This window comes from Loxodonta africana, chromosome 16 (genome assembly GCF_030014295.1).
Source record: "Loxodonta africana isolate mLoxAfr1 chromosome 16, mLoxAfr1.hap2, whole genome shotgun sequence".
In the NCBI taxonomy this organism is placed as follows: Eukaryota; Metazoa; Chordata; class Mammalia; order Proboscidea; family Elephantidae; genus Loxodonta; species Loxodonta africana.
In genome coordinates this window covers 37,080,597-37,094,285 of record NC_087357.1, presented here as the reverse complement: position 1 = coordinate 37,094,285, position 13,689 = coordinate 37,080,597, and the positions used below count along the sequence as shown (strand labels likewise).

General features: G+C 41.7%; 1 protein-coding gene across 16 annotated transcripts in view; it reads left to right on the top strand.

The window, feature by feature from the left end:
* Window positions 1-568: 568 nt before the first annotated feature.
* The window catches only part of LCOR (ligand dependent nuclear receptor corepressor), a 147,279-nt gene continuing 134,158 nt past the window's right edge, over window positions 569-13,689 (top strand). For 5 of the 16 annotated variants that reach the window (XM_064269506.1, XM_064269510.1, XM_064269511.1 and 2 more), the window contains exons 1-2: window positions 585-698; window positions 1,701-1,774. Coding sequence is in view for 5 of the 16 variants with exons in the window: in XM_064269502.1 (XP_064125572.1) it covers window positions 1,902-2,145 (244 nt within the window). In the remaining 11 variants the exon portion in view is untranslated. Of the gene's footprint in view, window positions 699-1,700; window positions 1,775-1,802; window positions 2,146-13,689 lie in introns of those variants that run through there. The other 11 variants (XM_064269507.1, XM_064269515.1, XM_064269513.1 and 8 more) reach the window with 8 other exon arrangements.

Below are 13,689 nucleotides of genomic sequence, written 5' to 3'. Positions count from 1 at the left end.
TTAGCTAAATTTTCCAATGAGTTCATAAACTGTATCCATTTCACCTTTGAAAACCTGAGGGATCGGTGTCTTCACCGCCATCCGGGCGTTTATTCTTAATTCTGCTTCTTAAACGGGCGCCTGGGAGGAGCAGTTTCGATCGAGAAGTTCAGAAAAGCAGTTATCACGGAACTTGCAACAGTTGGTGTCGGGCGATAGGCAGGCTGGAAGTGATAAATGGGACTGGTTTAAAAACAAAAACACCCGGGAAAGGAACAGAGAGCGTGGCCTTTGGGGACGCTGCGACGGCAGCGAGTGGCCAGAGGTGCCGAGCGCCGGCTGTGGAGAGGCGCCTTCCCGGGAGGGCAGAGAGGACGGCTGACGCGTCCAAGAGCTGCAGGGACTGTAGCGCGGCGGGCCGCGAGGTGATACGTGCCGCGCGGACGCGCAGGTCGCCCCCCGGGCCACGCCGGGGCCACCGCGAGGTGAGGCTAACCCTGCCCCCGCACCGCCCCCGGCGGGAGGTGCGACGCCCAGGCCGCGGGTGCGTGCGCGGCCCCGGGCGACGCGGCTGGGCGTGCGCGGGGCCGCGGCGGAGGCAGGGCCGGGCGGGCGGCAGAAGATGGCGAGGGTGTGTAGGCGGCAGCAATGCTCCGTTGAGAGACGCGGCTTTCGGCAGGAACTGGACTCGTGGCGCCACAAGCTCATTCACTGTGTAGGTGAGACCCTACCCCGGCTGCCTCTGGCCCTCGGGTCGCCCCGCCATGGGCTGCCCCAGACGAGGGAGGGAGCCGGGACAGAGGCAATTGCTCCTCCGGCCCGCCCGCCCTCTTCGGCTCGGGCATCCCCCTCCCCCACCCCCCGGAGTGCGAGCGGCGCGCGACCTCCCGGCGGGCTCCCTCCCCTCTTTCCGGGCCCGAGCGCGCGCGCCGGCCCCTCCACTCCGCGCGCCCTCCCGGGGCGGGCTCCCGCGCGGGAGCGCATGCTCCTCCTCCTCCCTGCTCGGCGTACCGGCGGCGCCGAAGGTTTATTGTGGAGACCGGCGCCTGGGCGCTGCCGCTTTACCGGGCGCTGCCGCCGGTTCCGCGGAGCCCTGCGCGGGGTCGGGGGTGGTGCGAGGGGCGGGGGCGTCTTGGGCCGCAGGTCAACCCCCACCTTCGCTCCCGCCGCCGCCTTCCTCCCCCCGCGCTGCCCCTCCCCCACGCGCGGCGGCGCGCGCCCTCTCCCGCGTGCACGCGCGGCTGTCTGCGGGCGGGCGCCCGGCGCTCCGGCGTGTGCGAGGCGTGAGGTGGAGATGGGGGCGGAGGGAGCCGGAGCTGTCACAGGCCCCGGGTTCGCCTGACCGAGCCAAGTGGGGTGTCATGGCCGCGGGGGGCAGCGGCTGCAGTTCCTCAGCGGGCGGCGGCGGCGGCGGCGGCCGGGGAGTTAATCCTCGACGCACGGGTCGGTGTGTGTTCGGTGTGTGTGCTGTGGGGAGGACGGGAAGGTGGGATCCGGTCTGACTGAGGAGCCGGAACGGGGGTCGCTCTTGTCTCCTCCCGGGGGATTTGGCGGAGCCGCAGCCTCCGAGAGCCTCGCCTGCCCCCCGCCTCCTGGCCCGCTCTCGGGTGGCTTTTCTCCCCCGCGGGCCAGAGGGAGTGTAGACGGGGGCGCCCGGGAGGGGCCGGGCGGCCGAGCTGCGCCTCTCACACTGTGTGTTTTGTCTGTTTTTCTCTTCCAAGGTCCCGTTTCCCTCTGTGCGGCGGCCGGCGGGACCATAAGGGCTTAACTCATATATTTAACCCCCCTCCGAAAAGTAAGTGGCCCGTGTGGTGTCTCCGCTCCGCCCGCCGCCCCCCCCCCCCCCGCCCCAGTCCATCCTTGTGTCCGACTCTCCTGTCCTCCAGCATTGTTATTTCCCCGTCTTTGCTTCGCTGCTGCTGATGTGTGGGGAAATGCTCTCTCGGCGTCCTCCGCCCCCCACGCCCAGTCCTCCGGGAGGCCCAGAATTCCAGCCCCCTCCTCCCCGTGGGGAATATTCTTGGGAACCAGGTCTTCCCCAACAGAATCTAGGAGCTTCTAGCCTTTCGCTTGGGCCCCCTGGTCCCCTCCTTCCCGACAGGGTTTCGTTGGAAGGAATTATGCAAATCCTGCTTTCTGGTGTCCATTCAGCGGCAATTTCATGCGGTGAGAAGTTCTCTTTGTTGTGCGAGGGGGAGAACAGACACTGATTTAATAGACATATCTGTTGGGGGGAAGGGTGGAGGGGGTGTGGAGGCTCAGTTTGGAAGAATTACAGCACTTGGTTAGCTCAACGTCTTTGTGTTTGAGCCTTCTGGCTTGACAGGAGGGTCTGCCCTTTACAACGTCCCACAAGGGATGTTTTCTATAATAGATTAAAAGCAAAACTGAAACTTTAAAACAAGTGAAAAATAAGGTAATCTTTACTTATAGAACAGAAGCCTTTCCATTTTTGCAGTGGTTCAGTATGAATAGGTATAGTGAATTTTGTTACGGATTTAAACTGTAACGTCAGAATTAATATAGGCAATAATGCTTTAAGGTATATGATAGTTATCTTTAGTTGTCCAAAGGTTAAAAGTACATTTTAAAACATATGCCTGTGTAAATGATAAACGCATGAATTGATTTTTTGGTATAATTTGTCTTGCAAATATATTTAAAAATTTCTCTCCTGCCAATCAAAGCCCAGCTCTGCCCTCCAGAAAGCAGTCTTTTGGTTATCAGTTGTCATCTACTGTGCTCTGTCTCTGCTTGTTTTATTCTTTCAGACCTGTCATACATTTGGTAAAAATGTTACATCAGCTTAACCACTTTTTGAATTTTGTATGATTTGTAACTGTCATGCAAGAGAACTTAAAAGAAACACGTAAGAGGTTTTGAGAAGCTTGAAATTAATGAGTTTTCAGAATTGTGGATTTAAATTGTAAAATTGTGAAAGTATTTTGAAGAGTTTTTGGTTCTTCCCTAGAATTTGTTTCACTTTCTTAGTTACTGGTTTTGTTTAGTTGGGCTATTTGATTTTTAAAAGATTTTGAAATTGAGGATTTATAAGCCTGTAGATTTCTTACATTAATGTTGCTTTAGTTTAGATGGCTTTAACGAGCTGCTTATCTTATTCTGTTTGTCTTGAATCCTTGCCTCCTGTCTCAGCCCTCTTTTTATAAGTCATTGCTAGCTTTAGTGGTTACTGCTGCATTTATGACAAGTTTCTCTTTTTTTTGTAATAGGACAAAATTATCTAAATATCTGAATCGAGTATCAAAATTCAGTCTTTTTTTTTCTTAAAGAGTATTTTAATTTGGGGATCAGTTTTCTTAAAGCATACTTTTAACTCCAGATTTCCCCTTTCAAGGTGGTAAAGTTCAGGAGACAAAAAATTTAGAGTCCAGAGTGCAAAAGTGGTGTTTTAATCTGAGAAGTAATGTATAGTTGATAGTCTCCCCAACTAAAATCAATTGAATTTCATATTTTTTTTTATAGTATGTGATTTTGTTCTTTAAGGAGCAGATTTTACATAAATTAATTGTGCTATTAGGAATTTTACTTATTTGAAAGAGCTAGCAGTGATCCTCATACAATCCAAAAGGGAACTATGTTGTTTGTTACTAGTAAATGTAATTCCTCTTTTATCTTAAGGAGATTGGTTCTAACCAGTTAACCTATTTGATTCTGTTCATTGATTATCATAATATTTTAGGGTCATTTGGTTTCTAACTGGTATTTAACTTATAATAGTCTTTGGACTAAAAATGAATTGTCACTTGTCCAAAATCTAATTCTCCCTTCAAAAAAAAAAAAATTGGGGGGCACGGGTGGGGAGAGGGATGGTGATGATGGTGATTCCATTATTAGGTTTAGTTGAAACAGATTAGCAGGAGATTCAGATAGTGATTATGATCCAGATGGATATTTGTTAACCAGGTGATTATTGAGGGATCCTCTGGGGCTATGATGATCAGTCTGGATTCCAGGAAGGTCTAGGCTCTCTCTGCTGCCTGGTGTGATGTAACCTATTGCTTGGCCCTTCCTCACCCTTGCTGTATGCTCAGGAAGCTCTTCCCAGCATGGGGGAGGCTTCATTGTAAAAGTCCAGTTTATCTCTGGCTTGACTGGAAAAGGACAGCAGGATGATTCTCTTTGACTTACAGAAAGTTATTTCAAATTGCCCTGATTCCCTCGAATGTGCTTGTAGCTGGAGCAATTCGAAAAAGCATTTGAATAATGCCTTTTTTTAGCCTTGTGAGGCTGCACAGCATGGCCTGGGATTTCTTAGAGGGTAAGAATTGGTTATTCAATGTCTTTGGGAACTTACCACTTTTGAGTATTAGCTAGTTATAGTAATGCTGTTTTTAGGAGTGAAAGGCAGTTGGGTAAGTACTTTTTTTGAATATTTATTAAGCATCTGCCTTGTAACAGGCACTGTGGGGAAGCAAAATGTTGGGGAATCTGCCCTAACCTTCAGGAACTTTTAGTCCTTAGAGAAATTATAATACATTCAACTATAGTACAAAGCAAAATGTGCTATTCAGTGTGCAAGCAACTGCTAGGAGTGTTTAGAAGTGAAAGAAATCTCTTCAGAGATGAAGGCAGGATTCATGAAGAAGGTGGCGGCTTTTTTGCTTCATTTTGATGAATATGGAAAAGGCATTCCAGTTATAAGAGACAGCATGAGCAAAAGTGGAAGTAGATACATGAAAAAGACAACAATGAATTGTCCATTGAAACTGCAGTCCATGATTAGTGTAGGGGACTTGTAAGTCATAAAAACAAAAAAACCCAACCTGTGGCCGTCGAGTTGATTTCAACTCTTAGCGACCCTATAGGACAGAGTAGAACTGTCCCATAGGGTTTCCAAAGAGCAGCTGGTGGATTTGAACTGCTTACCTTTTGGTTAGCGGCCGAGCTTTTAACCACTGCACCACCAGGGAGCGATATAGGTCATAAAACCAAACCCGTCCGTCACCGTCAAGTTGATAGCAACCCTATAGGACAGAGTAGAACTGCCCCATAAGGTTTCCTAGGAGCAGCTGGTGGATTCCAACTGCCGACCTTTTTGTCAGTAGCCAAGCCCTTAATCATTGGGCCACCAGAGCTCTGATATATAGGTCATACTCCTTGCTGTCAAGTTGATTCCAACTCAAAGCAAACCTGTAGGACAGGGTAGAATTGCCCCATAGAGTTTCCAAGGTGTGCCTGGTGGATTCGTACTGCCGACCTTTTGGTTAGCAGCATGTAGCTCTTAACCACTACGCCACCAGGGTTTCCATCTAGGTAATGAGGGGTTGCAAAGGTACGATGTGGGATTTTCAAATGCAGGATAAAATGTGGAGCCTTTTTGTTAGGCACCTTAGAGTTTCTCTCCTTCCATCAAGGGAGGAATGTTTCCTTTATTTAAGGATTCTGTTGTGGAATTTTGCAATAGTGACAAAAACTTTTTTTTAAACCACCTTGACAGGGATGGAATTGTCATCCACAATAGTGCTGTCTTCAGAGAAAGCTCATTTGGAGGTTACACCTTATTCCACTGCACAAAATCCATTTTTTGGGAATTGCTAGAATCAGCAGCATGCTCACTCTTTTGAAAATCCCTTCTACTGGCAGATTTTCAACTTTAAAAGTTGTATTTGGTATTTGGAAACAAAAAGTATTTGCTGTTAAGAGTGGCGAATAAAACCACATATAAAATAATGAGGTTGATTTTCTTCCCTGGCTTGAAAACTGTCTCTGGAACCTCAGCAGAGGGGCTGGGTTGATTTTGATGTGCCCCGGAGGCTGTCTGTTGATTCTTATTTCCTTTATGTACATGCATTTACTCTGTAGAATCTGAATCTGTGACCTTGAGTGGATGCAAATAAATATAGCCTTTTTTTTTTTTTAGTTTCAGGTTAAAAGCTTAGCATCACTACCCTCCAGATGACTTACAGTCTATTTGCAAACACTTTAAAAACCATTTTACTCTTTTATACCCCTGCACGTTGCCTTTGGGATAACTGCAGTGTAAATCATTACCTGATTTTGTTGACTAGCTCTTGTACACAGGAAGTATCTCAAGTATATAGTGGCCATGTCCTCAATTTTTTTCTTATCTTTTTTTGAGATATAATTCACATATCATAAAATTCACCTTCTTAAAGTAGCCAGCTGAGTGGTTTTTAGTATATTGACAAGGTCATGCAAACATCACCACTATCTAATTTGCAGACAGTTTCATCACCCCAAAGAGAAACCCCATACCCATTAATCAGTCACTCCTCAGTCCCTCTCCACCCCCCAGCCCCTTGGCAACCGCTCATCTACTTTGTGTCTCTGTGGATTTGCCTGTTCTGGACTTTTCATGTAAATGTAATCATACAATATTACCTTTCCTGTCTGCTTTGTTTTATTTAATATATTCAAGGTTCATCCATGTTGCAGCATGTATCAGTACTTTATTCCTTTTTATGGCTGAATCGTGTGGACATACCACACTTTATTTACTCATAATTTGGTGGCCATTTAACTTGTTTGCTGAATTGTTTCCCAAAGTAACTGCACCATTTCATAGTCCCAGTTTCTCGAAAAGTTAAAATATACAGTTACCATTTGGCCCAGTAATTCTAAGCCTAGGTATATACCTAAGAATACTAAAAACAAATGTCCACACGAAAACTTGTTCCTAGCAGCATTGCAGACAGTCCCAGGGTTACAAACATCCAACTTATTAATTAACGTGCTTAACGAACCAACCCCTGTAAAGTCTATTATATTACAAATTTGAGGTATATACAGTGGTTCATAATAACAAACGGGTGCTACTTTGCCATATGCATGAAAACATTATTATTACTATTGTATTATGTTAAAGATGTTTTAGTGTATTTGCAAGTGTTTCTTTAATGTTTCTTATACATAGAAAAGTACGCCATATGTTAAGGCAAACATTTGACTGTTATAAACCATACATAACTGTTCCAACTTACATACAAATTTGACCTAAAAAGGCAGTCTTAGGAGTGGAACTCAGTTGTAATCTGGGACTGCGTGTGTTCATAACAGCCATAAAGTACAGGTGTGTCTTGCCTGATAAACAAAAACCCCGTGTGTGAAAACATGAGTTCATTACCAAGAAATGTGTTTCCTTTTGCAGCAGAATTCACATTCGATTCAACGTAAGCAGTAGCTCCACTAGTGCATTAGTAATTACTGGTTTATAAAAGTTTGTTTTTTTTTTTCTTATACATGTGCATAGGAGCCCTGGTGGCGCAGTGGTTAAGAGCTGTTGCTGCTAACCCAAAGGTCAGCAGTTTGGATCCACAGCTGCTTCTTGGAAACCCTGTGAGGTAGTTCTACTCTGTCTTGTAGGGTTGCTTTGAGTTGGAATCGTCTCAACAGCAGTGGGTATACACGTGTGTAGAGGAAGGAATGGTTGAATGTGTTAAATCAAATCCAGGCATACATACATTCTGTTTGATGTTCTTTTGTTTTTCACTTTTTTTTTGTTGTTGTTGCCAATGCAGGAGTCCTTGTGGGCTTTTGCCTGGATACCCCCTTTCCTCGCATATCTTCCAGGTCATTTGTAGGTGTTTACCTATATACCTACCCTCCAGATAGGGTCTTGTTCTATTTTACTTTTCTTTCCATATTTTAGACTCATGATTTATCAAAGCTGGAAGTGATTCTAGAATTCGTTTTCTTCTCCAGCCGTGTCAATTAAAGGAAAAGAAATTGAAAAAAAAAAAAAAAAACTTTCATTATAGAAAACTTCAAACATACGTGAAAATAGAAAGAATAATTCAGTGAACGCCACTACATCAACTAATGACCATTCTTGTTTCAGTCCTACTGGATTATTTTGAAGCAAATTCCAGACATCATACTTAGGACTGAATCTTTTTTGCAACCTTTTGTGTAATACCATCTTGCGCTTTCAACCCCGTTCCCGTCAAGTAGTTCATAAATTCAAAAAAATAAGTAAGCTATTTTATAAATATGGAGAAGGCAAGTTTTTTTACTAATAGTATTTCTTACAAATGGTCCTTAAAAGCCACCATATACTGAGTATTTCTTCTGTACCAGACAAAAACCCTTTGATGTTGTTAATGTCTCTTTTACAGGTAGGGAAACTGACATTGAGAGATAGAGGCTTTCATTCATGGTCACTCAGCTAAGAAGTGGTAGAACTGGGATTGGAATTCAAAAGCTTGTGTCCTTATATCTTAAGCCCTATGCATACACCCTTCTTTTAGACTTTTCTAACTTGGTTTCAGAGCCCTGGTGATGCAGTGGTTAAAGTGCTTGGCTACTAACTGAAAGGTTGAAGGTTTGAACCCATCATCCACTTGGTGGGGGAAAGATGTGGCAGTCTGCTTCCGTAAAGATTACAGCCTTGGAAACCTTATGGGGCAGTTCTGTTTGTCCTGTAGAGTCACTATGAGTCAGACTCGTTTTGACTGGGTTAATTTGGTTTCATCAAGTTGCCCCCTTTTCCCACTACTGATTGCTTCAAATTGAGTTTACCTGCTTTAAAAGTTACACTAAAGAATTCCTTCTTTTTCTATCTATAATCTTACTGTAAAATATAATTACTCTTTTGATTCCCTGGCTTAGGATGCCCTGCCCCCTACTCTTCAGCTATTATAGTCCTGCTTGTCCTTTCCTTTTTCTTCTCACTTGTAGTTTTGTTAGTGGTCTTCAGAGCTAGATAGGTTTCTGAGCCTGTTGTTTCCACTGACTTAGTTTTCCTTCATGTGGGGTTAGACTGGCCGTTCTTCACCACTGGCTGAGATTTGAGTGTAGGTTTAGAAGAAGGATAGACAGCAAAGGATATCCATTGATACCGATTCTAGGCCTTAAGCTTTATGCATCTTCTGTGTGAACCTTCACAGGACACTAATTTTGGAGTATCAAAAGCCTTATAGTAACTGTATAGGTGCTTGGTTGTTTCTGTTTATACCCTTCCCAAAAACCGGATTCAGGATTCCCAGATCTTAGCCAAATGCCTTCTCAGTTCTGACCTTCTAACTATGACTTAAATTTGGTGCAGTTAGCGATAAATATTTTTAAGAGTGTGATAAAAGGAAAATTGCTGAGTAGTGTATAATTGGTGAGGAGATTTCACAGATTTACAAATAATATGCTATTTTGCTAATTCAAACATCATTGATCATAGAATAATGCTTCATTGGTAGACAGTGGCAGATGTTTTGACAAAAGTGAGAAATTTACCTCAAAATAAAATGGGAAGCTCCTTGCCTTCACTAAAAATAAAAATTGAGGAGAACATAAATGTTTGTGAGTATGTCCCTGTGTTAAAGTGCGGCTTTTTTGTTACATTATTAATGATACAAGTACTTAATCACATATGTTTTAGTTTATTCAAGTTGTCATTCGGTGAGTTAAGGAAGCTAACAAAGTTTAACTTGTATAAATTGGTGTTTATTAGCTTCTCTGATCACAATAAAATGATACTTTAATTATGGATTACCATTAAGAGGTCTATTAAAACTTGGTAGTAGTTACTGAAAAAACCTTTAAGCTGATCATTTTTCTGTGAGTGACTTATATAAGACACAGCTTTTTCAGTGATTTCGTTAATGTATTTTCTATATTTAGTGGTTAGTGTACTAAAATTTTATTTATTGTTTACCTATTGGAGACTTCAGTCTTCAGCAATATTATTTATTATGGCATGTATTATGTTACTCTATCTAGATCTGGTCCCTGTTCTAGAAATACATTAGGATAAAAATAATAAAATAATATGGATTGATTCCAACAATATTTAAAAACTTGCTGGAACTTGCTGGGTTGACTTTTAAAGAAAAACACTATTAAAGTGAATAAACTATTTTCCATGTGAAACTTGTACAACCAGTGTTTATATGGGTGTATATTTACTAGTCATAGTTTTTCACTATATAGTATTTATTAAAAATAGATTTTGGCAAGTTAAGTAGGGTTTACAAATCCATATATATCACAGAAAATCATTTCAAAAAGACCATGACTTAATGGTTACCTTGTCTAAAAGGTAACTTTCCCTTTGGTCCCTTTCTCCATAAGTGAAGAACTTCTGCTTCATTTTATTTAACATATCCAAATCAAAGACTAGTACATTTTAGTAGGTATGTTGTTATTGTTATGTGCCATTGAGTTGATTCTGACTCATAATGACCGTATGGGATAGAGTAGAACCACCCCATAGGGTTTCCCGGAAGCAGCTGGTGGATTTGAACCACCAGCCTTTTGGTTAGCAGCCTGAGCTCTTAACCATTATGCCACCAGGGCTCCTTAGGCAAGGGTAAATGCATAAATGCGATAAAGATACAATAGAGAAACTAGAATTTTCCAGGCTAGGTGAGAATGCTTTAGCTGGGTGTTATCAGGATATTTAACTCTGTGAAGGACTTGATTTATCTAAAAAAGTAGGCCACATAAATGATAGTCTAACCAGAATTGTTTTGGTCAGGACTGTTAAGACTATTGAAACCCTGGTGGTGTAGTGGTTAAGTGCTATAGCTCCTAACCAAAAGGTTGGCAGTTTGAATCCACCAGGCACTCCTTGGAAACTCTATGGGGCAGCTCTACTCTGTCCTATAGGGTTGTTATGTGTCGGAATCGACTTGACGGCAGTGGGTTTGGTTTTGGTTAAGACTAAGAAGGTTGAGTTATCCATAGATTTTTGATCTTTTAAAAGTAAGAGAATGTAAATTAATGAGAGAAGCATATTCTAATATAGTTGTACACCGGTGAAAAGTGGTAAACCAACATTGTGGCATGAACAGAGGACCAGAGATGTTAAAGACCAGGCAGTTTTTTCATTTTTATTCTTTTCCTGATGACTTACACTGTATTTTGGAAAGAAATGGAAGGTTTGTTCTTATTAAATGATTAATAAATGTCTATGTATTATTTTTTTTTTATGTATTACCTTTCAGACATTACTTGGTAGAAATTATTTAACTACATGAAGATGTTTAAGTAAGAATACCTGCAGTGATTAATTACTGTGCCTAAGTCAGCCAGCGCCTATTTTGTCAGATATTCTTCAACAAATAATCCAGGTGAAATAAACTATTTTGAGGAATATGACTATATATTCACTTACAAGTGGAAAGGAAGGTACAGAATAACAGGAAGAATTTGTTGTCAGATCATGCTGCTGCCAACGTCTGCTTTCTAAGATTCAAGGGAACAGAAATGTAAGCAATGATAGTAGCAATACTGTTGCTACTATGTTGGACTGAATTATAAAATAAGCAGCACACTTTAAAATTGGACACTAAAAGGATGCTTTCAGATGTCAGAATATACAGGGTCTTCAGATGTTTGGTCCAGTAATGCAGCCTAGGATTCTTCCAAGAGTGTTCACTAAGAATTGATTTACTTAGTTTTTACATGGTACAGCCTCTCAGTCATCTTTCTTCCCTACTTCGTATAGATCTATCTTTTCTTTATTATTTCTTTCTTTCTCTCTTTCTTAAAATATAAAATAAATTTATCTAAGCTGTATACGAAAGTAGCTTTAAAATTAAGAAATAAACCATGAAATAATTTTTAAAAAGTGGTGTGAATAATATATTTTAGTCTGGGGAAACAGACTTGTTCAGAAACCCATGGAGATAAGAATCACTTCAAAAGTAGAAACCAGTGGTAATGATAGTTAAGTAACTGGACAGAGTTCCAAGTGATGAAATACATTCAGTGAAGGCTTTCTTTTTTCATGAGTATTTTTGGCTCTGTTTGCATCATTGTTTCAGTAAACTTTTTTTTTTTTTGCTATAATGTGAGTAGTTTTGTCTCTTCTAGCTTTTCTGTATTTACATGAATTTAAAAAAAATTTAGGGATGCAGATTTTCTGGAAGTTAAATACGGATTCTTCCATTTCTAACAGTTTAAAAGTGTGCTTGAATAGTAAATTTGTAATAATAGGAATAAATTTAATTTTGTTAATATCATTGAGTTACCTTTTAACATCATAAAAGACAGCAGGAAAATTATTTTCTTGATTGACCTGCATGGCAGAAGTGCACAAAGCAAACAGAAATACGGAAGCACTTTTTCAAGCCTCTGCTTGTATAGTGGCTGCTGACATATCTTTGGATAAAGCAAATCACGTGATTAAGGCCAGTGTAATGGTGAGAGGGTGTTATAAAACTTGGGAAAGGGCTGGGTATATAGAGGGATGAAGAATTGGGGCATTTGTAGTCCACCTCAGGAAGCATCAGTTTTCTCATTTCTTCATGTTCATAATGACAGCAGTTGTTCATCAAGCACACAGTAGGTGCTTAACATATTTTCTTCAGCTTGCAAAGAATGGTATCTTTTTTTTTTTTTTTTAACTTATGAGGGAATGGAGACTTAGAATCATTAATTAATCCACAAATGAGATGGAACTATTGCTTTGAATCTAGGACTCTTTGACTTCACAGTCTATATATGCTTTCATGTTATTGTAATCATTTAAATTGTGATTTTAGTTTTATACAAATCAGATTTTACATTTCTGTGATGGGCTTTTTTTTTAAATTGTGATAAAAATACATGCATGTAACAGAACATTTGCCAATTTAACAATTTTTACATGTACAATTCAGTGACACTGATTGTGTTCAACATGTTGTGTAACTGTTACCCTGATCCTTTTCCAGGTTATTCCACCTCCATTAACAGAAACTTGGTGTCCCCTAAGCAATAATTCCTTCTTTCTCCCTTCTGTGAGGGGCTTTTGATAGGTAAATTATGGTCATAAAACTAACATTGTTTGTATTCCACTTTCCCCCTAATTTTTTTCTCCCTTATATTTGGTAAACATTGTGCGTGTATTTGGTTTTACGTCTTTTAGATATCTTCTTTTTGCCCTCCCCAAATCCTTTCCTTTCTCTTTTGGTAGTAACCCGTTGCTGTTGAGTCAGTTCTGACTCATAGCAACCGTATAGGACAGAGTAGAACTGCACCATGGGTTTCCAAGGAGTGGCTGGTGGATTTGAACTGCTGACCTTTTGGTTGCAGACAAGCTGTTAACTTCTGTACTACCAGCACTTCCTTTTTGGTAGTAGCACCATGATTTTTCCCTTAGGAGCCACTCACCTACCATTCTTAGGTCCACATGGTTTGGATGAGGCTGACTCACTTCTACAGCTGATGTCTGGCCATTGGTCACAGTGAGTGGTTCAGGGATCAGCCCTGAGACTTTGGCTGGAGTTCTTGGGAGAGAGATCTTCTCTTTTCTCCGGGGTGGCTAAGCTGCTAGACTCTAAGTAGGAAGCAGTCGACCATGTAGGGAGAGCCTGTCTGCCCATGAATCATGCAGAGCAATAGATGGGGAGAGAAATATTCTTGAGTATTTGGATCCAGCTGTGTATGAAAGGAGCCTTAAAATGCCTACGTAAGCAAATATTTAACCTTTTTTTGCCCAAACCTTGCAACAAAAAGTCCTGGCCAATACTAGATTTTAGTTCTAAAAGTTTATATCTCTGTAAAGGAACAGCTTACTACAGGTAAATAATGTAAAAAACAAATTCTGTAAGGAAGTGGGGAAGAATGGTTTGCCTGGGATGATGAGGTACCAGACAGGAACCTACTAGGGTACAGCATGGGAAGGACCTACTGAATATAGTAAGTAAAGAGTCATCACTTCAAGACGTTCTTTTCTCTCCTTGCTTAGTGAATTCTTCAGTCACCTTCTGAGTACCAAGTAAGGCACTTACACATGCGTTCATTTGGGTA